The sequence below is a fragment of the Pteronotus mesoamericanus genome, unplaced genomic scaffold (assembly GCF_021234165.1).
Source record: "Pteronotus mesoamericanus isolate MK-2021 breed Mesoamerican mustached bat unplaced genomic scaffold, CSHL_Meso_final contig_192, whole genome shotgun sequence".
NCBI classification, from domain to species: Eukaryota; Metazoa; Chordata; class Mammalia; order Chiroptera; family Mormoopidae; genus Pteronotus; species Pteronotus mesoamericanus.
Window position 1 is genome coordinate 654,024 of NW_026555082.1, and position 27,206 is coordinate 681,229.

At 55.8% G+C, this 27,206-nt stretch overlaps 1 protein-coding gene across 1 annotated transcript in view; it reads left to right on the plus strand.

Moving 5' to 3' along the window:
• Window positions 1-27,206, plus strand: part of WDR25 (WD repeat domain 25) — a 120,891-nt gene that overhangs the window by 55,722 nt on the left and 37,963 nt on the right. The window contains exon 3 of the mRNA XM_054567666.1: window positions 17,076-17,223. Coding sequence (XP_054423641.1) covers window positions 17,076-17,223 — 148 coding nt within the window. The remainder of the gene's footprint in view (window positions 1-17,075; window positions 17,224-27,206) is intronic.

Consider the following 27,206-nt stretch of genomic DNA (forward strand, 5'->3'; position numbering starts at 1 on the left):
GAGCCCGTGGGGTTCCGGCCTCGGTGGCCTTGCTGCTGTCACAGCACGTCCCCCAGGCCTCCTGCTTGCTCACGCTGCTTCCGTCTCCCAACAGCCTCAGGTTTCTACCCTGCAGCTCCTCCATGGAACTTTGGGATTTGTTATTAACGTGTCTCTCCACGGTGAAGGCTAGATAAATCCAGGATCAGAGGATTCAGTTAATTTTATTATTGTTTATTAAAAATCATGCAAACAAGCCACGGAGTAAAGCAGCCCATGTTGTTTCGGACACCGGATGGACAGGCTTCCTGAGACAGAAGCCACGGTGGCCTTCTCCGGGCCTCGGCTCTGCTGGATCTTGGTTTATACTTCATGCCCCGGTGACTTTCAAAAGAGGTTTTCAACTAGTTTATCATAAAAACTCATACACAACTAGCCGTTTTAAAGCTTAATTTTGTAAAGATGAAAAGAAAGCTTAGAAGCCATGTCACGTGGGTTGGGAGCGGAGAAGGAAAGGCATGGGCGGCCTCTGCCCCGGGGCCTGGGAAGGCAGCCAGAAGCTTCGCAGCTGCCAGAGCTGACCCACGAGCCTGCGGGGCCCAGGCTCCTCATCTGTGCGTTACAGGAAGCTCGCACACCCCTCTGTCCTGAAGCCCCCGGTTCCCTGGTAGAGCTGCCCGCTTCCCTGTAGGGACAGGTGGCACGGGGCCATTGGGGCGCATCCAGGAGAGGCGCCAGGACAGAACGACCTCCTGTGAGCGTCGGGAGCCTGGGAGCCCGTCCCTACTGTCCCCACTGCTGCGGGGCGAGGGCCCTGCGTGTGGTCTCAGCGCTGCTTCCGCGGCATCGGCTGGCTGGGCGACCCTGGCTCGGGTGAGGGGCCTGAGCTCCGCCATCCTGGCACAGGAGAGGAAGGCTCAGCCCGCAGCGATTCCCAGGCTGTGGCTTCATCAGGCTTGACTCCCTTCCCCGTGTGATCGCGTGGCTGATACCGCCCTGTGGCCCGCCTGCCTCCTGGCAGGGTGGGCTGGAGCGGCCCCAAGGCCAAGGCAGTGTCCCGAGGAGAAGGGGGCCCAGCTCTGTGAGCACCTGCTCCTCGGGTTCGGAGGGCCGTTCACAGTGACGCAGAGCCACAGCCGCTACATTGTTGCTTCTGGTGACCCACAGCCGTGAAAATGTACACGTCACAGCGGGCGGTGCAGGACACCATTACATAATATAATTACTGTCAGGGACAGCTGCCAAAAGTTAAGCAGTAGTTGTGCTAAACTCTTAAGAAAAAATTGGAAGCCACATGCCATATCCGAAAGCTTGTGAGTAAGAGTTCAGGAGAGACAGACAGATGGACTAAGGGACAGACGGGCTGCCTGCGATCAGTACAGCTGTGGCTGATCACACCTGGCTCTCGGGGACTGCTGTTCCCTGAGGTCCGAGTCCCCACTGCTGTCAGCATGGGCACAGATAAAGGGATTTAGACCGTGATGCTCACAGCCAAGCACCTTCTGTAAATTACAGGCTGTGTGACCACAGAAATCACTGACTTAAGTGCTGCAGGCTTGTCATTATTATCCTGTTATGTAACCCTTCTTAATCCTTTCGAATAACTTGTTAAACTGTTATAGGTAAAATAATTTTGTGCTCGTTGAAGTAATGTAATTATACAGACTAATTCAAGACTATTGGAAAATGTTTGAGCTCCATTTATAATACCACCTAATGCATTCAAGATACAGTTTATTAGGGAAAGAGAAATATTCAACCCAAAAGAACCCAGGCCCTGCCCAAGTGTGAGTGCTGAGGGCTTTTGAGTGAACCAGAAGCCTCCGGAAACTGGCTAGTAAGTCCTTACCTGGCCCTTTTAAAAGCAGTTAGACTTAGGGATTGTTTCTGAGAAACAGACTCGAGACCCATAAATGCAGTGGGGTTTTATTTTTGGACGCCAACCCGGAGAGCACAGAGCGAGCTCCCGGAGCTGGCGGCAGCCCCGGCGGCAGAGTGGGCGTGCCGCCGGCAGGTGGGGTCGGCGCTGCTCTTCGTGGAGTGCGGCAGCTCTTTCCCGCCCCCGAAGCAGCGACCAGGGTGGGCTAATAGCATGTTCTCCTCTCCTCAGGAGGGCTTTGGGGCGCTCTGGGCCGAGGGCTTGTGTGCCACCGCCCGGGACCTGAGCACTGAGTCTGTGGGGACGCCTGGTGCCGCGACGCGGGATGCCGCCGGGCAGGGCTGGGGAGGCAGCAGAAGCCAGGCATTTCTGTGGCTTAATGACTTTCAAAACGCATTTGCGAGATTGAAGTAATGCTATTTCCCAGACTCAGGCAGTGTACCCCTTCCGACCACGCTGAATCAGGCTAAGTCCTCCGGCTGTGTGCGCGTCGGGAGGGGGAACGGCCAAGTTCAAGGCCCTCGCTGTTATCTGGGCTCTGCAGTTCTGGAATGGATGAGTAACTGCACTTTTGAAAATGAAGTTTTTAAGAACATTGGAAAATGTTAAGTGCAGAAAGCAGGATGCCAAATTGTACATTCAGTGGGATCTCAGGAAAACAAAGTCTGTGCGGAGGACGCCGTGCAGACCCTCGGGAGCCGGCTCGCCCTCTGCTCCCTCGCAGCGCCTTCCCTGCCTGCTGCCCAGGGGAGCCCCTGGGGGAGCACGGGGGCTCTGGCGCTCGTCCCGGGCCTGTCACGTGCTCATTGCGTGACCGTGGGCGACACGCCCTGGGCCTCCGTGTCTTCATCTGTAAAGAGGCCTGTGCCCCCGCTTCAGCGGGGAGCTGTGGAGATTCTGTGACCTGGGTGAGCCCCTGGCACGTGGGAATGGGGTGTCCAGAGAAGCAATACTGACTGGGGTTATTAAAACGCACTGATTACTTTCATAATCAAAGACATTATAAATAGAATAAGGCAGGAAAGGAATAATGACCGAAAATGAAAAGACAGCCCCACTGACCACTCATTTTCAGGAAAGAGGATGCCACGTGTCACCAGGCACTCACCACGTTTCCCATCCAACCCTCCCAGCGGGGAGATGCAGTGCACTCTGGGGACGTCCACCAGCTTGTGGGGGGGTCCATTTGGAGGGCTTCCTGGAGGAAGGAGCATGTCCGCTGAGAATGGAAGGAGGAGCAGGGCTAGCCTGGTGGAGAGGGAGACAGCGCTGCAGGCAGAGTGCGGGGCACACGTTGGGCCAGAGGTGACGTGCGCGTGGGCAGCTGGGAGCCGTGGGGCCAGCCGGCCCGCCAGCCGGTGGGGTCCCCTCTGTGGACTGGAGGCTGTCCCGCTGAACCAGTTCCACGTGCACCCCCACCGAGCCCTCGTGGCCAGGAGCCGAGAGCGCCCACCTCCTCGCGCGGCCCCTGGACAGTGTTGGGGGGCTGAGGGCTGGCGTTCTTTTCCGCGTACACTGGGAAGTCTGATGAAGACGATGGGGGGGCCGGCGAGGAGCCTCGTGGCCGACGGCGTGGGCCTGACGGGGCATGCGCACTGGGCAGCCCCCAGCGCCCTGCCTGGCCAGCAGAGACCGCCTGGAGCTGCGGCGGCGGTTGCCATGGCAGCAGGACGAGCGCGGCCTCACTCCTGGGGGTGGTCACCTCTGCGGTGGGTCCCTGCCCTGGCTGGCTGTCCGGTGGGGGCCGGAGAGGCTGCGTCAGCTGGGTCTCCGGAACAGCTGTCACGAGGCCTCCCCCACTGGGGACGGGGCTGTGCCCTGCCATCGGGACCGGCCCGGGCCTGCACCTGCGCCTGCGGCAGGCGTTGAGTTGCAGGCCGTTGGAACGAAGTCGGCCGCTCTCAGGAGCCGCGTTCAGTGACAGCGCTGCACCCGGGTGAAGCACACATGTTGGTTTTCACCCAGCCCCCGGCCTGGCTCAGGTGACGTGGAGCCCCCGCCCTGCCGCTGCTTTTGCTGGCAGAGGTGAGGCCATCCTGTGGCCGGAGACACAGGAATCCCAGGTTCTGTTCCCCTGCATCTGTCACCACGGTGCCCCCCACTGCCCGCGGCACCCCGCCTTCCCCCTTCCTCCTCGCTGTCCCCTCTGATCCACCCCCAGGTCCTGGCGATCCTTCTCCAAACGGATGCCTGTGTGTCCTCCGCGCCCGGCTCGCCCGCCGCCGCCCCGCGCCCTGGGCGCCCTCTTCACTGGTCTCCCCCATTGCCCCGGCCTCTCATGCAGCGTCCTGAGTGCCCTTTAAGAGGGATGTCATTTTTCGCTGGGCTCTGCTGTGTCTAGCCCTTCGGTGGCCTCCTGTTGTACATGATGGTGACAGTTTCGAAGTTCCCCACATGCCGGCTGAGTCCCGCGCAGTCTGTGTCCGGCTGTGACGGCCCTCCCACCCGCGCCCCCCGCCCCGGCTCTGGCACGGCCGCCAGTCCCTCCTCCCTCAGAAGCCCGCCTGCCTCCCCCGCAGACATGAAGTCGCACCCCCCACCCCGTTATCTCTGGAGCCCATCTCCCTTCCTGCCTAGCGCCTCCCCGGTGTGCTGCCTGCTGGGGCGCTTGCTCGGCATCTCTCCCTTCCACCAGGCCCACGTGAGCCGCTCTGTTCCCTGGGGATTCCAGCAGCCAGCGATGTTCCAGGCACCTGGCAGGTCCTGAATAAACACCTTCTGACCAGACCCAGTGACTGAGCAAGAGTCGCCCAGGCTTTCTGGGCCTCCGCGCCCACACCTGTGAGATGGAGGTGACTTCTCCGCTGCCCGCAAGGGTCTGTTGGGGCTCCCGTGACACCACAGTTTGGAAAAGTGCTGTGGAAAGTGATGCACAAAAGTTAAAGTGTAACATTATCCCTGCTTCCAGCCAGGCCAGACCCTCCTTCCCCTCCCACAGCTGAAGGAGAGGTTGCGTCTTAGGCTAAAAGGGCAGGGAGCAGTGCAAAGCCCCCCGTAGTGGTCTGTGTCCTGGGTAAGCGCACCAAGCAGCAGAGCGGCCTGATACCCAAGGATGGAGGGGCTGTCTGCTGGGAAGGCCCTGCACGCGCTCCCAGCCCCATCCGGGGGCGCCCCCGCGCACGCCCGCCTGGCCCTGGGGCTCTCCAGCGGTGCCGCGACCACGCTTGGCAGTGACAGAGAAGGGGAGGGCGTGGAGAAGTCTAGAGATGGTCGAACGTTAGATCTACTTTCCACAAGAGAGAAAGGTAGTATTAGAAGCTAGCTCTCAATAAAATTAATGGTCACTTCTGGCAGACTTCTAGGAGGGATCGTGTTAGAACTCTTGGTTGCAAGCGGCGGAGCACGCACTCCTCGTAGTTGAAGCAAAACAGCGAACCTGGTGGCTGCAGAGGTGACGAGGCCAAGGGCGGTGCAGCTCCAGGCATGGCTGCAGTCAGGGGCCTGGGGTCCTCATGCCTCGGCCTCACCTCCTCCGCGTCGCAGTGTGCCCTGGTCCCCGGGACCGGCCACCGCCGGGGCGGCCCTCGCTCAGCGCCGGGGCTACTCCTTGGCAACCCCCGTGACGAGGAGACGCGGCTCCCGGTTCGGCCCACACTGCCTCTGAAGTGTGGCATGTGTCCTTTGTGGGAGCTGGGGTATGTGCCTCGTGCGCCCCAGCGGCGGGGCGGGGCATAGGTGGCTCCCCCGGGACGGGCGTGATGCTTGTACCGGGAAAAGGGCGAATGGCCCTGGGCGGCAGGGGAGCCCCTGGCAGGGCAGGGCTTAAATGCAGATGTGCCTGCCGGGAGCCAGCGCTCCTGTGCTAAAACCGTGCGTCCTTCTCTGTGTCCTTGGACGGCCTGTGCGTGTGGAGGCCAGAGACCGAGTGAATCTTGACTTGGAAAGGCCTTTAGAGCCTTGGCAATGTCATCTCATCCCCTTTTTTACCGAAGAGCAGGAACCAGCCCAAGGTCCTTGCGATGCCAGTCTCAGGCTATTCTTGTGAACACGGTCGGGGGCGGGGGGTGCCGACCAGGCGATACCGTCCAGTTGTTGAAAAATAGTGCTCAACTCAAATATGACTGATTTACTCTTTGAGTGGGGGAGGTCTCTCATAGCCAAAGGGCATTGTGCTTCGCCTTCTCCTGTTCCATAACCTAGTGCTAAACAAGTGGGGTGACGTTGCGGAGGGGAGATCTGTCTGTCCACGCTGTAGGTGGCCTAGAGCTAGCGCAGCCATCCCTTCGTCCATTCAGCCGTGCATGCCATCTAATTTTTCATTTCCTCTTCAAATACCGTATTTTGCTGTGTATCATGCACACCCATGTATAGCACTGTCCATGTATAATGTGCATCCTTATTTTCCCTCAAAAATTTAGGCAAAAAGTGCACATTATACACAGCCAAATATAGTCATTTTTAGTATATGCCAGACTGTACTCAAGATACTAGGGATAGAGAAGTGAGCAAAACAGACGACGACTAGCGTCCTTGCCCTCTTGGAGCTTACGTTCCAGTGGGAGAAGCAGGCAGTAAGCGCGCACGCCAAGGAGACAAGCGTGCTGGGAAGCGGCGCAACCTCCAAAGAAGGGCGGGGCCGGTGGAGGCGAGGCGAGCGGTGAGGCTGCCGTCAGCCTGGATGGGGCGGGCCTGTCTCTGATCGGAGGCTTAGGGAGCCCCGTGTCCGTCTGTGGGGAGCAGGCCGGGCGCAGGGAACGCAGGTGCCCAGGCCGCAGGGCCTGAGGGGTGTGAGGAGCGGCCAGAGCGGAAGTGACGGGCCTTCTCCTGGGGACGACAGGAACTGTGCGACCTGGCCTCTGACCCCACGGGCCGCTTTGGTGGCTGTGGCAGCAAGCTAGAGGGCTGAGTGGGGGCTGGGACACCCGTTTTGAGGCCCTACCAGCGGTGCAGAGAGGGGATGGTGGCAGCAGAGGGGACAAGAAGTGGTTGGTTTGGGGGCACGTTTTAAAGAGTGAACTGGTAGGCCAGGGAAAGAGTGTACAGGAGGACGGTGGCACTCTGGACACGCGAGGGGGCAGTGACTCGGGGGAGGAGGCGCCGTGAAACAGCGGCAGTGCTGTCAGTGGGAGGAGGGTCAGAGCGGGCGGCGGGCTGGGTCCCTCCGGAGCCCAGGGTGGGGCCGTGGCGCGTGCACGGCTGGAGGTGGAGCAGCCCCAGCGGCTAAGCCCGCAGGCTCCCGAGCCAGGCTGCCTGGGTCTGGTCCTACTGCGCCTCTCGCGGTGTCCCCGGGGCCGTAAGGCCTCTGCGCTTCCGTTTCCTCGTCCGTCAGGTGATGGTGGTAATAAACATCCACCTCATAGGCTGGGAAAGGATTGAGGTAATTCTTGTGAAGTGCTTGAAAGCCTGCCGGACATGGGGTAGCGGCCGAGTACACGGTTACTGTTGCCTGGAGGTGAGATGAGGCGGTGTTTTGTCTCAGAATAGTGTCCAGGATTGCGATGCTTTCGAAAGGGGCCCTGGCTTTCCCCGGAGCCCTGCAGGGCCTGCCCGCTGGGGGGCCCGGACGCTGCCGAGGGTCGTCCGGGGACGGGCGTGGGATGACCTGCCACGCTCCGTGCGTTCTTCAGCCGCCTCTGTGAGGTGTCCCGCTCGTAGTCCTTTCCACTCTGAGAATACTCTCTTCTTTGCCCTTTTACCTCTTCTGTTGACATTTAAAACTCTTTCCTTTTCTTCTGACCTTATTGAAGAGGGAGGATAGTTTCTTGGAATTCTGTGTGAGATGAATGCCCATGTACTTACAGATTCCGAGTGAGTTTCTCGTCAGCCGTTACTTTGTGGGACCTTGCCCCATTCGGTATAGAAGCATCTCAGGAACCACCTAGGAGGATGGTGTAAAATGGAAATACTGCTTTAGATGTCATCATTTCTACAGATGGGAGCCTCCTGTAGCAAAGACGTCAGCCAAGGTACCTTGCCGTTAGAGATTCAAGCGAAACTGGCTGAAACTGCTGCACCATGTATTCTAGGAACGCGGCAGTCCTCCCCGGCTCTCTGCAAGTTTCCTTGAGGCCGGCGGGCGTGGGGGGTCGTGTGGGCAGACTCATCTTCTCAGGTCACTTCTGGCTCCTGGCCCATGCCTGTGGTCGCTGATGTTGGCATGTAGGTCCCCCCGGCGTTCTTACTGCCTCGAGGACGCCCACAGAGCCAATACCTCCTACCCCGTCACTCTCTAAGCATTCTGGCCCAGGGCAGGCTGTGCGGAGAGCTGCACAGAGAGAACGTTCTGGAGATCTGAGTGGGAGACCCCTTCAGAGTCTCGAGTGGAATGCTGATCAGCACACATGTGGTGAGAAAGTTCCCTGATGTGGGGAAAGAACCACTCAAAGGAACAAGGTGAAGAATCCCTAGAGCCAGAGTGAGAAATCCTTGTAATTCACAAGGGTAGTGCCTCAGTAGTCGGGTAAAATAGCCCTGAACTGAATGCCTCTCCGGGGTCCCCTTGTCAGAGCTCGGAACTCTCCAAGGAAGGAGCAAACTGGTTCACAGTAACTAAACTGTGTCCCAGAATAAACTTCAAGGGTATTTATAGACATGCAAATATACAAAACATCCACTAAAGTAGAAGTCAATGTATCTGACATCCAAACAGACTACAAAGCATGCAAAGAAGTAGAAAAATCTGAACCGTGAACAAAGAAGAAAAATCAGTCAGTAGGAACAGCAAGAAATAGCAAGATGATATGATTAGTAAATAAGAACGTGAAACCAATGGTTATAAATATGCTCCATGTGTGCAAAAATGTAGAAGAAAGCATAAGTATGCACGGAGAGACGTGTAAGATAAAAGATATAAAGCGTACTCTAATGATGAAAAAAAGTCTTAGATAAAAATATGCTAGATGAGATTAATAACAGATCAGAAACTATAAAAGCCAGACTAGCAAATCTGAAGATATAGAAAATACCTAAAATGGAATAGAGTGTAAAAAGCTTAGAGAAGAAATGAAGAGAGCATGAGTGTGCTGTGGCACAACTTTATATTCACGCAAAATACATGAAATTGGAGTACTCAAAGGAAGGGAGAGTAGGATAATATTTAAAGAAGTGATAGCTGAAAGTTTTCCAAATTTGAAGACGTTAGAAACCCACAGATCCAAGAACCTCAGTGAACCCCAAGCACCAAGGTATACCATAATGGAATTTCTTAGAACCAACGACAAAGAAGAAAATCTTAAAAGCAGCCAGAGGGGTAAAAAAAGACAAGCTACATACAGAGTGACAAAAATAAGAATGAATTTTTTATCAGAAATAATGCCAGAAGACAATGGGACAACCTACTTAAAGTACTCAAAGAAAAACAAATGACTGTCAACCTAAAATTTAATACCCAGCAAAATATCTTTTTAGAAGAAAAGCAAAATACTATTTCAGACATTTAATAGCTGAAGAAATTTATCATCAGCAGGCCCACACTACAGGAAATGTTAAAGTTCTTGAGGGAGGAAAATGATACCTGATAGGAATCTACATCTCCACAGAAGAATGATGAACCAGAAATGATAAATATGTAGGTAAATGTAAATACTTGTCATTAAAATCACTTTAAACAATGAATGATTGATTGTTTAAAGTAAATAATAAGAAGTGTTGAGTTTATAACTTGTATGTATAAGATATATGATAAGGTATAAAAGCTGAGGTGGGGGAAGTGTGTGTATATTGTTGTTATGGTTCTTATAAGGCAAGTGCTAATGTTACTTGAAGGTAGACTGTGATAAGTGAGAGATGTAGTCTATAAAGCTTGAAGCAACTAGTAATAAAAAAAAGATTTGTGATCAGTAATTTAACAGTGGGGGATAAAATGAAATAACAAAAGAAGGTGAAAAGAAATAGGAAAGAAGGAATAAAGAAGAGATGAGATAGATGGAAAATAGCAAATTTAAACCCAAACCATATCAAAAATAGATGAAGTAGCCTACTAAACACCCTTTTAAAAGACAAAGAGTATTTGGTGGTAACAAGGCAAGACCCAATTATATAATGCCTGTGAGAAACCTACCTTAAATATGAAGGCACAAAAAGATAAATGTAAAAGGAAGGGAAAATATGACAAACTAATAGTATTTTTTTAAAAAAGCTAGAATGGCCACGTTAACATCAGACAAAGTAGATTTCAGAGCAAAGAATATTAACAGGAATAGAGAGAGTCATCTTGTAGTGATAAAAGTGTCAGTCTCCAAAGGGCAAAACATTAGGTGCATAACATTAGGTATATAAGCATTAGGTGCATAAATATGTATATACCTAATAAAAGAGCTTTAAAATAAATGAAGCAAACTGATAGAACTGAATGGAGAAATTATCAAATTCACAGTTACAGTTGGAGTTTTTAAAACCCTTTGCTCAATAACCAATTGACCAAGTAGACAGAAAAATCAGTAAAGACATAGAAGACTTGAACACCACTGTCACCCAAATCGGACTAGTTGCTGTTTACCGGACACTTCGTGCGACCACAGCAGGGTAGTCGCTGTTTTCAGGTGCGCCATGTCCCAGGCCCTGAACAAGTCTCGGTAAATGTGAAAGGACTGAGAGCATTCAAAATACATCTTTTAATGATGAGAGGGTTAAATAAAAAAATCAATAACAGATAACTGGAAAATTTCCAAATACTTGGAAACTAAACAGTACACTCCTAAATAACCATGGGTCAAGGAAGAATTTGGTAGGGATATTAGAAAACATTTTTAACTGAATGCGCATGAAAATATTACATATAAAAAGTTGTGGAATGTAGCTAGAGCAGTTCTCAGGTGATAATTTATAGCACTAAATACCTTTATTAATAAAGAACATTTCAAATCACTTATCTCAGTTTCTACTTGAAGACACAAAAGAAGGGCAAATTCAACCCAAAATAAGCGAAAGAAAGGAGATAAATAAGAGCAGAAATAATTGAAATAGAAAAACAAACAGTAGAGAAAAATCAGAAGCTGATTCTTTGAGATCTATAAAAGTGATAAACCTTCAGCCACTCATCAGGAATAAAAGATACAAATTACCAATATCAGGAATAAGAGAAATAGTATCTCAAGATATCAAAATGTTCCTAAGGTAATGTTATGATCAAGTTTATACCTATGCATCGATCCCTAAAAGACCCAGACAATGAAAACTCATGAAGAAATAGGTAATCCCTAAAGCTCCCTATTTATTAAAGAAATCGAATTCATAGTTGAAAGTATTCCCACAAAGAAAACTCCAGGCCCAAGTGACTTCACTAATGACTTTCACCAGATATTTAAGGAAGAAGTACCGATTCATCGTGGGTTGAAGTGTGTCTTTTTCAAAACTTATGTTTTGAAGCCCTAACCCCCAGTGCCTGAGAATGTGTCTTTATTTGGAGAGAGAGAGAGAACATCTTTATAGAGATAATCAAGTTAAAATGAAGTTGTGAGCGTGGGCCCTAACCTGGTATGACGGGTGTCTTTATAAAAGGAGAACTTTGGAGACAGACAGACATAAAGGGAGAACATCATGTGAACATGAAGACAGCCATCTACAAGCATCTGGAACAAATTCTCCGTTTTCGATGGATTGATTGATGGATTGACTGATACAGTAATTCTTTCTTCCACTATATGATAACCAAGTAGGATCTGTCCCAGGAATGCAAGGTTTGCTTAATATTTGAAAATCAGCTAATGTAAGTCAACATATTAATGAGCTATAAAAGAACCATATAGTCTGTTTAAGAGATGCATAAAAAGCTTTTGACAATATCTAGCATTTATTATTGATAGAAAACTTTCAGCAAACTTAGAAATAGAAGAGAATTTTCTCCAACCGATAAGGGGCATTTATGAAAAGATGAACTCTAGCATTATACTCATCTGTGAGAAAGACTGACTGCTTTCCTCACAAGATCAGGAACAAGGCAAGGGTGTCCACTCTCACTGTGTCTATTCAGCATTTTACTGGAGATGTTCGCCAGTGCAATAAGGCAAGAAAAAAGAAACAAAAGCTATCTGGATTGGAAAGGAGGAAGCAAAACTGTCTTTTTTGCAGACAACATGATTGTCTATGTAGAAAATGCTACTGAATCTACAAAACTTCTTGATCTAAGTTTAGCATGGTTTCAGAATTCAAGGTCGATATACAAAACTTATATTTCTGCATACTAGAAATGAAGAACCTAAAATTAAAAATACCATTTACAGTATCACCCAAACATGAAATAATTAGGGATAAATTTGACAAATGATGTCTAAGATTTTTTTCTTTTAAAAAAAACTACAAACCATTACTTAGAAAATTAAAGACTACCTAAACAAAAGGATAAATATATCCTGTCCAGGCATCAGAAGGAAGCCTGAATATTGTTAAGACATTTCCCCACATTGGTGTGCAGATTCAGTGCAATTCTAGCACTTGAACACACCCTCCTTGCAGGTTCCAAAGCTTTTGCAGACACACAGCCTGGTGAAGCCTGGGCACTGGCTGCACAGGCTTGTGCGGAGCCATGTGAGTCTGACCAGGGTCTCTAGAATTGAAGTCCCAGAGAGTGGGGCTATCGAGGGATGGAGAAGAGGCCAGGAGCCAGGGCTAAACGAGAAGGGCCCCCGAGGCGGGGCCACATGGGAGACAGAGATTCACCCCAAAGTCTGACAGCCATTATCTCCAGGTGGTGGGATTATGGATGAATTTTACTTTGTGTTTCTTTCTTAATTTTTTTTTTTTTTAAAGCAGAACAGACCTATTTCCGATGCAATCAGAGACACAGCAATCCCGCAGTTGATTCTTACGGCATTTTGGTTTTTGCATGTGTGTATAATTTGAATCTTTTATAAGGATATTGTTTTTGTCTTTATCATCAAAAACAAAAGGCAGGCAGGTGGGCAGGGAGAATGCGACCGTGGCTAAAAATAGGTCTTAAGAGGCTGAGAGCTCCTGGTGGGTAGGGCCATGTCGCAGTAAGCAGGCCACGGAGACCGCAGTAAACATGGGACAAGCAAGCACCAGTTTACTTGTCATGTTCTTCCCAAATCTGACTTTTGTTGGACACATAGAATTAGCTTCTAGTTAATATGTTAAGTCATCTTAGAACATTCGACAGAAGACTTGACTCCTTAATTCCACGAAAGCAGATTGGGATCTCTAATTGCCTAATTGAAAAAAGGTACACACTTCAGGCTGCGGTGGTGTTTGGGAATTAATCTTTAAAACCTGACAGTAAACATTAAATTCAATTAGGGGGAACGATTAGCAAAGATTCTTCTCGCCTTCACCCTGGGTAGCTTTGCGGAGTGGCTGACTGGCTTGCATTGATCCTGACGCTATTGTGTACATATCAACCAGGAGCGCCAAGTATGCATTTTTCACTTCAGAGAGGAGTTATTGGACAATTTACAGAGGGATGGATTTCCTTAAACATGTTTCCATCACGGATTCGGGAGGTCCCCTGGCCAAGAGTTCAAACTTCTGCTTTGCTGCTTCTGGTCCTGGCGCCACAGAGCCCGCTCTCTGCTCCCTTCTTTCTTCCTTCTTCAGTTATAGCCATGAGCTATCTTGCCCCTTCCCCTCCCCTCCCGTCCCCTCCCCTCCCCTCTCTCTTCTCCTTAGGGAGGAAGAGAGAGGAAGGATGAAGGAGGAGAGGAAAAAGGAAGGAAAATGAGAAGAGAGCTCCTCCTCCCTTCCCTCTCTCTTGCTCTCTTCTCTCATTTTCATGCTTCCTCTTTCCTCGCCTTCCTTCATCCTTCCTAGCTCCCTTTTTCTCCTCCTCCTCTTCCTCTTCATCATCATAAATTATGAAATATTTTAAACATAAAAGTATAGGAAGTAACATAACAGACACCTGCGTATCCACCACTCAGATTGTAAAATCCATGGGCCGGTCCCAGCTCTCATCCGATCACCACGTCAGCAGCATTGGAGGCAAACTGACCTGTCTCTCCCTTGGCTTCCAGGCGCCCCCTCTCCTGTCTTCCCGCCCTCCTCATCGGCCTCTCCTTCTCAGACTCCTTTCTGGTTTCCCCTTAGCCTCCTCGCACCCCTGCCTGTGGACATCGGGCCTCCTCTCTGCACTGTCTATGTTGATTGCGCCTCGTGACAGAAAGACTATCAATGACAGTAACCGCCCCCCCACCCCCTGCCCGAGCCTCCACCCGGGACCTCACACTCATGTACCCAGCGGCCTGCTCTCTGTCTTCGAAGCTGAGCTCCTGGTCTTCCCCAAACGTGCAGCTGCCCCTCCATTCCTTGGGTGCTCGGGCTGGGGGGTGGGTGGCCTGTACTTTTCTTCTGTCCCCCTACCCCAGCTCCAAGCCAAGGAAATCTTATGGTTCTGCCTTCCAAGCAAGGCCCCTTCCCCACGGTCCCCAGTCGGCCGTGCCATCCTCGCCTCTCCACTGGATTTTCACCCAAGTGCCTCCCGTCCCGGCCCCGCCCTCTCCTCCCCCTCCCTCGACAGCCAGAAGGGCCCCGCCCTGCCTGCAGGCCTCTTCCCCGACTTCTCCCTCCTCAAGGGCAGCTCCCGCCAGGGGCCTTCCAGCCTCCGCTGCAGCCCTCTCCTGACCTGGTCGCCCTTCTCCTACTTCCTTTGCAGACCGCCAGGCGTTATCCCGCCTGAAGCACTACGCGGATTCTGCGCCTTGACCCGCCTGGCGCCTGTCCACCCCACTAGAGCGCGCGTTCTTTGAAGGCAGGACTTTCATCTTAGTGGTTTGCTGCTCCGCAGTGCCCGGCTGATGGCCGGTCCTCAGGAAGCGTTTGCTGAAAGACCCCGTAAAGGAAGGCATTTAGTAGTTAGCCACGTTGGGGCGTGTTTGCTCTGGAGCAGATCGGGGTGTGTGTGTGTGTGTGTGTGTGTGTGTGTGTGTGTGTGTCTCTCTCTCTCTCTCTCCCCCCCGGCCCCCCCCCCCCGCCTCCCTTTAGAGGAACTGCAGCAAGGGTGTTCATAGCTCCCTCCCCCGGCTCCCATCCCCAGCATTCCTGGGGATGTTTCCTTCTCCCTCTGTCCCCAGCAATGACCCCCTTCTCTGCGCCTGTTTTTAGTCTTACTGAAAATGCACAAACACACACAATGGACTATGGCTTCATGTGAGTTTTAAAAATTGTGTTGAAATACATATAACATAAGACGTACCATCTTAACCATCTTTAAGCGTATGGTTCAGTGGCATTAAGTACGTCCACAATGTTGTGCAACCGCCTCCGCCCTCCGAACCCAGGACTCTCTTCATCTTGCAAAACTGAAATGTCCCTGTTAGACGCTGCCTCCCCATTCCCACTCCCCAGCTGCTGGCAGCACCCCCGCCACCGCCTAGCTCTGCGGTTTCGGCGGCTCCAGGACCCTCATGGAAGTGGAACCACACGCTGTTTGTCTTTGGATCGGCTCACCTTACTCGGCATAATGTCCTCAAGGTTCGCCCACATGGTAGCCTGTGAAGGAGCCTCGTCCTTTTTAGGGCTGTGTAGCACTCCACGGCGTGGACGGGCCGCCTCTTGTCTGTCCGTCCGTCGTGGGCCCATGACGTAGCTGTGAACGCTGGTGTGTGCCTGTCCCGTTGAGGCCCTGGCTTCCATTCCGGGAGGCACACGGGCAGAGTCGTCGGACGCTGTGGCACGTCTTGCGCCGATTGTGGAGGGTTCCGCCGTGGCTGGACCGCCCCGTCCTGCCGGCGGCGTGCAGGGCCCCTCCTTCTCCACGCCCTCGCGGCGCTGGGTCTGCCCTTGTGTTTAGAGAGAGGCCATGCTAACGGGTGTGAGGTGGCGTTTTTAAAACTTGTATGGCATCATGCTATGTGTAAGCCGCATGACCTATGTACTGTTGAGCCAAATTAGCTCTGTGGATCCAGTTCATTAATTTTACTTTTTTTCTGTTAAAGTTAGACTTGTACACAGTTTTGAAAACAAAGTGCAAACGAACAGCAGTGCCCTGCACTCTGCCATTGTACCATGAACCGCAGGCCACGTGGCAGGCGTGGGCTGTTTCTCCTGTTACTCCTGCCCGTGTTTCTATGTCAATGCTGCTCTTCTTGGCTCTTCAGCGTGCGGCCCCGGCGGGGGGCCCCCAGGAAGGAGGAGAGGGGCTGAGCCTTCTCAGCAGTCTCGGAGGCCCCCCTCGGCCTTTTGTTTCCTTGAGCTTCGACACTTACGTGCCCAGGACACGTGCTTTCAGAACCCTCATCCTGTGCATTTTGAGAACCTTCAGGATGACTTTTCTCACCGCGAGGGGAAGGCTCTCGCTAGGATCAGGCTTGTGGGTGTGCGCTTGGGCTTTCCTCTTACTAAGGAAATGGAGTCTGGGTTCCTGCGGGTGCTTGAGAGTGTCCGGGAACCCTGCTGGCCTGCTGGCCCCAAAGAGCACGCCTGCCACTCATGTATCAGCTCCGCCCTCTGCCCCCCACAGTGCTGCCTGTTGGGTCCTCACTCACCCCCCGACTGCCCTCGGGTGGGGAGGAGCCCTCGGCCGATGCCCACCTGCAGCTGCAGGAGCTTTTGCTGCCCCTGGTGTTCAGTCCTCTGAATCACCCTGGGGGGGTTGGGGAGGCCAGGCCCTGGGCCGGCTGTATGCCTTCTGGCCTTTCCCTGGGGCTCTGAGGGGGTGGGTGCGGTTCCCTGAGAGAGCTGGTGACAGCTGAGCCCAGGCTCGCAGGCACCCAGTGGCCCTGGCTCTCGGAACGTCCAGTTCTATACCTGAGGGCTCTGGAGCGCACCTCAGAAGTCAGGAAGTGTCCATGGGGCGTCTGCCCCGGGCCTCCGTCCCCGTGTGGAGGGGAGCCGGGGTGGGCACGAGGGTGGCACCTTCTCTGTCTGAGGGCCGAATGCTGCTCTTTGCCCATTGTCAGCACAGGCGTGGCGGCCCTTTTCGGGGTGGACCCTCGCCTTAAAGCAGGGCCGGGAAGGCAGCCTGGCCGGGTGCAGGGCCCGCTTCGAGGCGGCGAAGGCCCTGTCCCGGGGGCAGATGTCAGGGACACAGGCGAGCCAGGCACAGCTGTGAGTGTGGGGGGCTGAGCGGCAGAACATGGGACAGGTTGCTTTCTTATGGGCTCCCTGAACCCCAGAAAGTTTCTGGGAAAAGCTCCCCCTCTACTCACCAGCCCCAAGCCTTTACCTTTGTACAAGGGAAAGTTGAACCTCTAGATCTTGTTTCGATGGTAAAATGGAGGGAATCTAGTTCCATTACGAGACCCTTTTCCCCGTGTGCAGGGCCCAGGCTGGGCCCCAGAGTCCAGGCACCCCGCTCCTGACGTCTGGTGCTGTTCTTGCCTCACAGGTGTGGAACGCCGTGGACTCGGGGAGCTGCCTGCAGACCTACTCGCTGCACAGCGAGGCCGTGCGGGCCGCCCGGTGGTCTCCCTGCGGCCAGCGCATCCTCAGCGGCGGCTTCGACTACGCTGTGTACCTCACCGACCTTGAAACAGGTAGGTGTGTTTCTCTGTGTCGTGACCCCGAGGCGCCCCTTCCGAGTCAGCTCTCTTTGGGGACGCTTCTCGGTGGCCCGCAGCTGGTGTCAGGGCAGCGGGAGACAGGCCGCAGGACCAGCCCATGCCGGCCCCGAACCAAGCCTCTCCCCGGAGAGCGTGGAGCAGGCCTGTGCCAGCGCCCGGAGGACAGGGCTCCACGGTTGTCTCAGCCTCAAGCTGTGGGGCTGGGTAACGAGGTGGCTTTTTAATCAACTTCTGACGTGCAGCTTGTGCCGAAACACATTCAGCTTTAGCCCAGTGTCCTTGGGTCAGAACAGGTTAGGATTCCTGTCAGTCCATTCCCGTTGAAAGGCTGTAAGGAGCGATTCCAGCTCGTACAGTGCGTCTGCGAGTGAGGTCTGCTTTGAAGCCCACGCTGCAGAGGCGTCTAGGCGTCTAGGCGAGGCGGGTCCGTGCCGGGCGGATCCGCAGGGGCTCCCGGCAAGCAGGGCAGAAGGAGACAGGTTGGCGGGAGGGACATCCGGTCACCGCACACTCCCGTGTGACAGGCAGGGTTAGCACCTGGTCCCGCTGCAGCACCGAGCACATGGGTCCTGCCCAGGGTCAGGTGAGGGCAGAGCCGGGGGTGTGGCATTAGGTCCACGCCTGGACTGTGACCCCCGGGGTGCTGCCTTCCCTTCCCGGGGCTCCTCCGGGGTCGCTCTTCCCCTGGGCGCCACGTCCAGAGCCTGGAGGGGGCCCAGGGGCCCCTTGAGCCCGTAGGCAAGCCTGGGCCTGGGCCTCTCCGGGGACCCAGCAGGCGGTGCAGCCTCTCCAGGGGCGCTGCCCAGCTTCTCCCCAGCGGCAGGGAGGGCAGGCGGGGGGCTGTGGGCTTCGTCTCCCGCCTCGAGCCTCCCCGTCTCTGGGCTGCGGAGGGGCAGCCTTGCAGCTCCTCTGACAGAGCCCCGGGCTCCCCCGGCGCGGGTGGCTGGGCAAGCCGCTGGCGCTGTGCTGTGGGCTTTGCGGCGATATGGCCATCCTCGCCTCGGCCTGCTGCCCGTGGCTGTTTCCCCATTTTACAGGCGAGGAGGCTGAGGCTAAAGAGGCGAGGGGGTTGCTCGGGGGCCCCGGCGGTACGTGTCCCCTGGGGACTTGAGCCGTGTCCATGCACCTGCAGAGGCTGTGCCCGTCCTGCTGTGCCAAGTGGACAGCGTGGCTCTTTCTGGAAGAGCGTTTCCCTGGCCGTCTGGGGTCTCCCTGTGAGCCCCACGCGGCTGCCGAGGGAGCTGGGCTCCGGGAGTTTGGTGCCGTGTGGTAAGGGCGCTGACTGGGTGCCCACTGCATGCCAGGCCTTCCTCCACAGACTGACATCGGGTCTCATTTGGGCCCCCCTCTCCCTCAGAGGCTGGTGTCCCCAGGATCCTCTTTGCGCACACTGGCCCAGGGGCATGAGCCAGGAGGTGGAACCAGGATGCACGTGGATCCGCCCAGCCCCAAAGCCTTCTGCCAGACCTTGTGCTCTGTTGCCTGTGCGTTCAGCACGACATGCCCAGCGTTGGAGACTCAGGGCTGAACAAAACCCAGGACCCACCCTTGAGAAGTTCATGGCTGCTGGGAGGCACAGAAGTACAGAGAGTCCCGGGTTATGGTGCTGCAGCAAGACACAGGTGCTAAGAGAGCGTCTAGCGTGGGACATCAAGGAAGACTTCCTGGAGGAAGAGGAACCTGCGCTGGGGCAGGAATTAGGGGGACAGAGAATTGGGGTGCAGGGCCATGGTCGAGGGGGAGGGAAGTGCCGTCTCAGCAGACGGAACACGAGGACAGAGGTGATGCAGGGGCACGAACCACGTGTTGTGTGGGAGCGTGGGGTGCAGGGAGCCGGGGGAATGGGTGTGGGGTGCAGGAGCCGGAGCCTGAGCTTCATGAAGCTCCAGAGCCGTGGGGCGTGTGTTCCCCAGGCGTGAAGGGCTGCGTTTCATGTGTTGATGCTCTCGGGTTCACTGGTGATGCTGACGGACTTCTAGTGGCCCTCGTCACCTCTGTCCTCTCGACCAGCAGATGTTAGACGGACACGCCCTCGTGTGCGTGGGTGTGTGTGAGAGGGGGCGCTGTTCTGAAGTCTTCAGACTTTCAGAGCCCTTCTGCCTGACAAGTTGGGGACTGCCACAGCAGGTGGCAGCAGGGGGCCGCTGCTGCCGTTGGTCACTCTGGGCAGGTTCCCCGGCGGGCAGCTGGCGGCTGTGCCTGAGGCCGGGGACGAGTGGGAGCAGGGGCTGCTGCTCCCTGGCCCTTGGCGGTGGCGCTGGGGCGGGGGGAGTGCCCGGTCCCACCGTGCGGGCCCCCGGCCGTGGCGTGCCCGGGCCCGGCCTCAGAGCTTGGCCGTCCAGGTGGGGACGTGAGGGGGACTTTTCCATGCACTAGGCTTCTGCTAGGAATGGCACACACCACCTGGCTCACCTGTCGAAGGCCCATTATTCAGCACCTGCTGTGTACAGGACCTGGTGCTGGGCTACAGTGGTGAGCGTGTTGGATGTCCTTTGTTACTTGGGTGGGGTGGGGATGGGGGGTTTGGCCCTCATTCTTGGGGAGGCCCTCCAGCCCTGGATGGGGCCTCCTGCAGAGGGGCTGCTGGCGGCCTGTCCTGTGGCCTTCACGTGTCCTTCACCTGGCCAGGCGCGTGAACAAGACCGAGCGGAGGCTGGTCCTTGCCAGGCAGTCAAACCTGTTGGGGGCCAAGGGGCCGGTGCGGGTGTGGCAGCCCCCCCCCGTCTGCACCGCTTCCCTGCGCCCCGCCCCCGGCCCGGGCGGTGCTGGGCGCCCTCTTCAGCGGAGGGGGCGGCTGGCGCAGCCCCTGCGGCTCTCGGCCTTGTTCGGTGTCTCGTCGTTTCTCGTCATCGGGTCTGCTCTCCCTCTTTACCCGAGCCGCCTGCTCCCCTGGGTGATTTGGCTTTTTCACTTCAATCTAATTAGAACTCCCCGCCAGGAGAAGGCAGTGCGGGGCGTTTTCGCCGTGGCGTCGGGGAATTAGTCACTCAGTGCCCATTGTCGTTAATGGGAATTTGGCGCCAAGACCATTTATCCTGGTGTCCTCAATCAATACCGTTAAAAATCTGTGGATGCTGAAACGTCAATACCCGGCCTGAAATATGGAGGGCCAGCCGCATTTTATCTCATTAATTTATGGTTCTGGCGGGCCGTAGGCTTACAGAGCAACCATGAATCAACACTTAAATAAAATCCGCTCGCAGATTAATTATTTTTCGTGCTCCTGTTTCAGCCTGTAATCTTCCTGACAAAATGCCTCGGGCGCACGCAGCTGCGGCTGCCTCTGGGAGCGCTGGCCGAGCCCCCAGGGCTGGCTTGGGGAGCCAGCTGTCCTGCCAGCGGCCAGACGGTCTCAGGCGCCCGGCAAGCTCGTCTGCTCTAGGCCGGGCGGGTTTCCTGCACAGTCCTGCCCACCAGGCCGTCGCCCCAGACGGCCTGTTCAGGCCCCAAAGTAAGAGACAGTTCTCTCCCTGGAGCCCTGGCTGAGCAGGGCACCCTGTCCTTCCTGAGCCCCAGTCCGCTCTCCCAACGTGAGCCCACCCGTCCGTGTGCCAGGGGCCTGGACGGGGCAGACTCGGCCCTCCCGCCGGCCCGAGCTGGGCGTCCCCGGGGAAGGCTCCTGCGCCCGTGCCTGCAGCTGTGAGGGGCTGACGGAGCCCAGCCGGTGGAGCTTCTGAGGGCGCAGCTGGGGTGGGGTATAGGGCTCTGCGCAGCGCCCCGTGTGTGGGGGGCCCTCGGCCAAGGGTGCCCCTCTCCTCCACTGCTGCCCCGTGGGCCCTTCAGACGGCAAGGCGTGGTGGCCTTGTTCCTGCAGGGTGTCCGGAGAGCGCCGGTTGTGTTTTCCTCAGCCGGCCGGGTAGTGTGTCTTGGTCCCACGTGTGGATCGGGGGCAGCCCGAGGGGCGGTCCCCGCTTCCCTTCCATGTCTGCTTCTCCATGACAACAGGGCCTGGTGGAGGGTAGCAGCTTCCTCCTGGTGATGGGGCGGCCTGTGCCCCTTGTGTGGGGTGGGGGTCCTCTTCCCACGGACCCCACTGCCTGCCTTGCTGTCCCCAGCCCTTGGCTGGCTCCCACGGCTCTGGGGGTCCCTGTGTCTTTTTGTTGGGGGAGGGTCATGGTGCATGGAAATGAGTGGCCATCTGGGCCTGGGACCATCAGTGACCATTCCTCCTGTGTTTCCTGGAGGGTCTTCTGGGGCCCCGCTGCCTCGCATTTGCCTCCTGACTGGGGCCCCGTCACAGAAATGCTGTAAGGACATGGGATGGCAACGCAGCCGAGGGCTCGCTGCGGGCCAGGCCTGTGTCAAGTTGAAACGAGGGAATGGATATTAGACCCACTGTTTATTAAACATTTAGTCTCCACACTAACCTGTGAGAGGACCGTTTTTATCCGCATTTCACTGACCCAGACGCTGAGGCTTAGAGTGTTTGGCGCGTTGCCTGAGGCCACACCGCCAGCGGTGGCGCAGCTGGGCTTCCCCTGCACCCTGTGTGCCTGGTGGAGGCTTTGCCGGTTGACACCCGGGAGTGACATGCGTGTACCATGCCTGCTTTCCGCTGCGGGCAGTTCGCCCAAGCCGACCCCTGGGGAGCCCACTGGGCTCCCACGGGCAGCTGGCTCGCCGCCCGCCGAGGGGCGCTCAGGGCTCCGGGAGGCAGGCGCCCAGGCGGGTCTTGACTGATCCCTTCGGTTAAGCGACTGGCTGAAGGGTGCTTCTCAGGCCTATCAACGGCTGCAGCTCCGGCGTGAGGGATGTCAGCTGACGGTTCAGAGGCCTGGGCGCGGGACGGGTGGGCAGCATCCGAGGGAAAGCCCCACGAAGAGCAGCAGGGCTCCCGGGCCTCGGCGGGGGCGGGGGGGCGCAGGAGAGGCTGCTGACTGGGCTGAGCCTGCGGAGGGGCCGAGGGCGCCACGACTGAGGGCCCCTGACGCGCGGGTCTGAGAGCCTCGGGGACGCATCCTTCGGTGCCGCTGTGGCGGGCGGGCGAGTGTGTGGAGCTCCCTGTGCGCAGGCCCGGTGTGTGTTCACTGCTTGAGTCCCGGGGCTTTTGCCACTCGATCGTCCCGTCACGGAAGCTCCGAGGGCTTGGAAGCCCAGAGAGGTCTGAGCTGCCGCCCGCTGCCCCCTGCCTGCCTCCCGCTCTGCCTCCGTCCTGCCGACCAGCGGGACCACCCAGGCCCCTCTCCCTCCCCTGCCCGTCGTCACCTGTGGCCCCACTTTGGAGCTCATCACTCACCGAAGCCCTGTCCCAGCGTCCTGTATGTGTGTCTACTCTCCAAGGCCGCACCCCGTTCAGGCCCGGACGCCCGTCTGCACCCCACCCGCACGCTGTCCGTCCGCCGTGTTCTCTTTCCGCACAGCCCCGCAGGGAGAGGCAGAGCCTGGTGTTGGGTGTCCAGTCAGATGTCTCTGAGCTCCAGGAGGACACGCTGCCCGCCTGGCCCTCACCCTGCGGGAAGCGCCCGCAAGCCCGCCCGCCTCTCCACAGTGGCCGCCTGTGCCTTCCCGGTTCCGCCCGTGCCAGCTGTTGGCGTGAGGGGGCTGGTTCTGCACGCACAGTGCAGGGCGGAGATGCCTGTCCCTGTGGGTGGGTAACTGCGATTGGGCTGCTGGTTGGCACCCCTCGTGGGCTGGTGACCTGGGCCGACAGAGCAGGCACGGTGGGGTGCGGAGCGCTGCGCTCTGCGGCGGGTCCAGCCCCCGTCCCAGCCGGGAGCCTGAGCAAGGGCCTGCCATGTTTGCTGTTTTGGGGGGTGGGGCATGTGGTTCTGAGTCCCAGGAGACTGAGGAAAACCCTTCGGGATATACCTTGTTTGCAAGTTGGTTTTTTGTTTTTTGTTATTTTTCATGCTCACCTGAGGACATACTCATTGAGTTCGGGGGGTGAGTGGGGGGGTGGAGAAACGTTGATGTGAGAAACATGGATTGGTTGCCTCCTGTGTGCGCCCTGACTGGGGACCGAACCCACAGCCTTTTAGTGTATGGGATGATGCTCCAACCAACTGAGCCACCCGGGCAGGGTTAGTTGAAAAAAATTTTAAAAAAATTTTTGGAAAACTCAGTCTTGTTCAGGTAATAAAGACCCGTGGCTCAGCCTGGTGTGAAGGAACCATCAGCGACCGCCCTGTTTGCACGGCTGCCGGCTGCCGCAGCCACTGGTCAGACCCGCCCGCCCTTCCTACGTCGCTCCTGACGCTCGTGGCAGCCTCAGCCGAGCTTTGTTACCCGGTTTTGCATGTAGGATCCCACGGGTGCAGATGGCCTCTGGCTGATCCAGAGGGGACTTGAGGCTGGTCGGACCCTCCCCCAGGCCCTTCCTTCCCAGGACCGTGCCCCACGTGCCTGCGTGGCCCCCGTTTCTGATTCAGAGAGTTTGATTTGGAGTTAGTAATCTGCTTTCCTCGTTAGCATTGAGTCAGGATGGTTAAATTTACAGCTGGCGGAATACTTCCCCGAGGATGAGTGTAACGACATTGATTTTAGAGACATGAGTCATATGCTCTCTGGCTGGGAACAGAGGCTCCGTCCCCACGAGCCACCAGCACCAGCTCCCCCTTGTCGGTGTCATCCCCACCTGGGCATGAGTCCCCAGTGTGCACAAGAGCTGAGGAGGAGGGGACCACAAGCAGCTCGTGGCAGGCGTGGCCTCCTTCCCGGCGTGGCCGGCTCGTGGGCCCTGGATGCGTATATGTCTTGCCCAGCTCCCACTTCCCAAGCTGTGAACTGGGCCATTTATAGCTCCACACAGGAATTGTGTCTGAGCCAGGCTGGGGGCCAGGCTGCTGGGTGGAATAGGGGGACCCTTGTGGACCCAAGCCCTGCTTGTTGACAGGGCCCCCCAGGCTGGGCTGAGGGTGGACGGGCGGTGTTGCTCCGGCCACGTGTGCCAGTCCCCGCTGGGCACCTCACTGCCTCTACCCGAGAAAGGAAGAGGGACAAGTCTGAGGGTCACCGGCCAGTGACACCAGCCGCCTCCTCACAGCAGTGCTGGTGGTGGGAACATCGGCAGCGACGGTGATGTCGAGAATGGGCTGAGTTTCTGCGTTGTTTAAACACGGTTTTGCTTTAATGGCAACGTATAGTTTATTTGTGTCATTATTGATTCGAGGGGCAAAAGGAGTGATTTTTTCCCAACTCCAAGAGGAGCTGAACAGTTCTCATATGGGTTGATTTCATTATAACAAGATCAATAAAGTCCGTGTTAGTGGATTAAATATTTTAAAACTCAATTTCCTATAAGTAGCACACAGCGAATAATAGAATTTTCCATGATGAACATGTAAACAAGCGAGATAGTCTCAAAGTTAAAGGTTACACAGCAACTAACCATTGTGTTTCAAGTGGCGTTGCGGGGAAAGGCTGTGATAAACAAGCGCTTCGGTGTATGAAGAGGTGCAGGGGGGAAATCAACCTGCTAAGAAAGGACCTTCACCGGCAGCGGGGCTGACGCTCGTGGCCCAGACAGTTTCTGACGCATGTTTCCCAGCCGTTCTCCACATCTGCGTGACAAAACGTAAAGGCCAGACCACAGCATGGGACTCCCGCAGCCACCGAGGAACGCGCCGAGTCACTGGTCTCTCAAGGCTTCTGCTGTTCAAAACTCGCGTCCCTTGGTTCCAGCTTTTCCTGCCTCCAGGGACGAGTCCAGCCACTGTGGGTTTCATTTTCTGCAGACGACGGTGCCGATTCCCGTCCGTGGCTCGCTGTGCGCCCTGCCGCGCGGGGCCCTCCCAGCAGCCTCGCGTTCACGGGGGCGCAGCCTGCAGTGCAGGGACGCGCCTGAGGCCTGCCCGAGGCGGGGGCAGCGCTGTGGGGCCGCTTCCGCAGGGCTCTCCACTCCTCCGCTGACCGCCTGCCGCCGCTGAGGACACACAGGCGGGGTGGCTCGCCCGCCTGAGCCCTCCTTCCCGCGCGGAAGTTTCCCCTTAGCCTTTCGCAGGAAGTATCTGGAAGCTCAGTAAAAAATCCTAAAGCCTTTGTTTTGGATCCTTTTAAGAAAGGACTACACTGAAGAGTAAAGGCCTAGTTGATATAAGCGGAAGTAGGAAAAAAGATATAAACTCTAGCTTGTCTTCTAACTGGAGGATGTAAGTGCTTGAAAGACACAGGTCCTCTCTCCCAGCCCCGTTAGGGGGCTGAAGAAGATGAATCTATTCAGAAGTACATTTTTGTAAACAACAAAAAGTTCAGCCATCACCTTCCAGCGACTCAGCATTCACCTGCCCGCCGTCGCTCCTCCCCCTGTTGGCAAGGCGGCACCGCTGCACTTTTTGAAAAGCCATGGCAAACGCGCTGCGTTTTCTGAAATAAGCATATGTTATGTGCTCCGGTCCAAGAAACAGAGAAGTTTTTCTGCAGGCAGATAGAGTTTGTTTTTCCTTTTGGACTTAAAGATTGGCAGTGAATTCCCGACGAGCAAGAAGTCGGCAGTAGGCACAGTTGTCCCCGTCTGGAGAAAAGACGTGGCCCCCTGGGGCCTTGTTGGTGGTGTGGGGGCTGCAGTGGTACCTCTGGGCTCCTGTTCCTGAGGGATGGGACAGCGGGCCCTTCCCTCCCCGCCAGCGGGGTCCCCCAGCCCCTGGGCCGGAGCCAGCGTCCTGAGGCCTGTGCTGCAGGGGTGAGACCCATCCTGGATGCCCGACGGCGCTGCCCTGCGTCCTGGACAAGCGCATGGGGACCACAGGGGGCTGCTGTCCGCGCCACGCTCCGGGGATGGGCACTTGCTCACGGGCAGGTCGTGGCTGGTTCCAGGTGAGTTTCAGGAGAGTCAAAGGAGGAGAAGCTCAAGGAATCCCAGGCTTCCAATTGGGTCAATACCCAGGGGACTCCGTCGCTCACTTGGGAATGTTGCTCCCCGGCCGGTCCGACGGCAGGGGCACAGTGCCCAGCCCCCCATGGGCCTGCCCTCCTGCCTGGTGCCTGTCTTCTAGAGGAAGCCTTTATTTTTAGTAAACATTATTACAACAACAACATCCGTGTCACATAAAGTCACTTTGTGTGAATGAATCTCCTCCAATCCTGTGTCCCCGTGAGTCCTACGTAATACTCCTGTGACCCGGAAACGGGGCTCAGCCATGCTCCACCTGGTTGCAGAGCGCTGTTTCTGGTTCCAGTTTTAAATGGCTTTTCGACATCCTACCAGGCAGGGAACTGCGTTTGCTGTAACCACTCCCCTCGAGTCGGACAGTAGGCTGTTCACAGGCCTTCACTGCCATGGGAGATAGGACGTGACGCGGCTTGCTCTTGACACCATTATGATGACACAGGATGACCACGAACATCTTCATGCCCTGCGTTTTATTGCAAAATATCATAGTTAAGGAGCTTGTTGAGCTGAAAAAGGTACAGTCTTCATTTATAAAAGGTCAAGTGTTTCCAGAATTTGCTCTGATGACAAGTGACTGCCAGTCATGGGCCCCTGGAAGACGTTAGGAAAAAGTCAGCGCACTTACTCCTTCATTAAGGCAGAGTGAGGCTTAATGAGGAGCGAACGCAGCGGCTTTCCAAAAAATCTGTTCTAGGGGAGGAACATCATGAAAACAGATGTTTTTCATCGTTTCCATCGTTCTGTAATTTTCGTTGCCAAACACGACACACCTGTGTCACCTATGCAAACTTATTATCTGCACCCTGAACTGGGGAACAGCGTTTTACTAATCTGCTTTAAAATACTTCAGTGAAAATGCCAGTGGATTTTGAATGGGGCTGTTAGAAATCTGAGCATGCCGTCCTCCCCGGCAACGAGTGGCAGGTGCTGTTCTTCAGCGCCGCACGGGGCAAGGGCTTGTCACGCTGTGCGCTCACACGGTGTCCACAGCAGTGGGGGGTGAGGGGGAGGCGGGGCCGGGGCCGGGGACGCCTCCATTGCTGCCAAGGGTGACCATTTCCTTTCTAGGCCTCTGCTCCTCTGGGCGTCTTCGTGGCTTGAACAGACTTCAGTGTATAAACTGATGCTG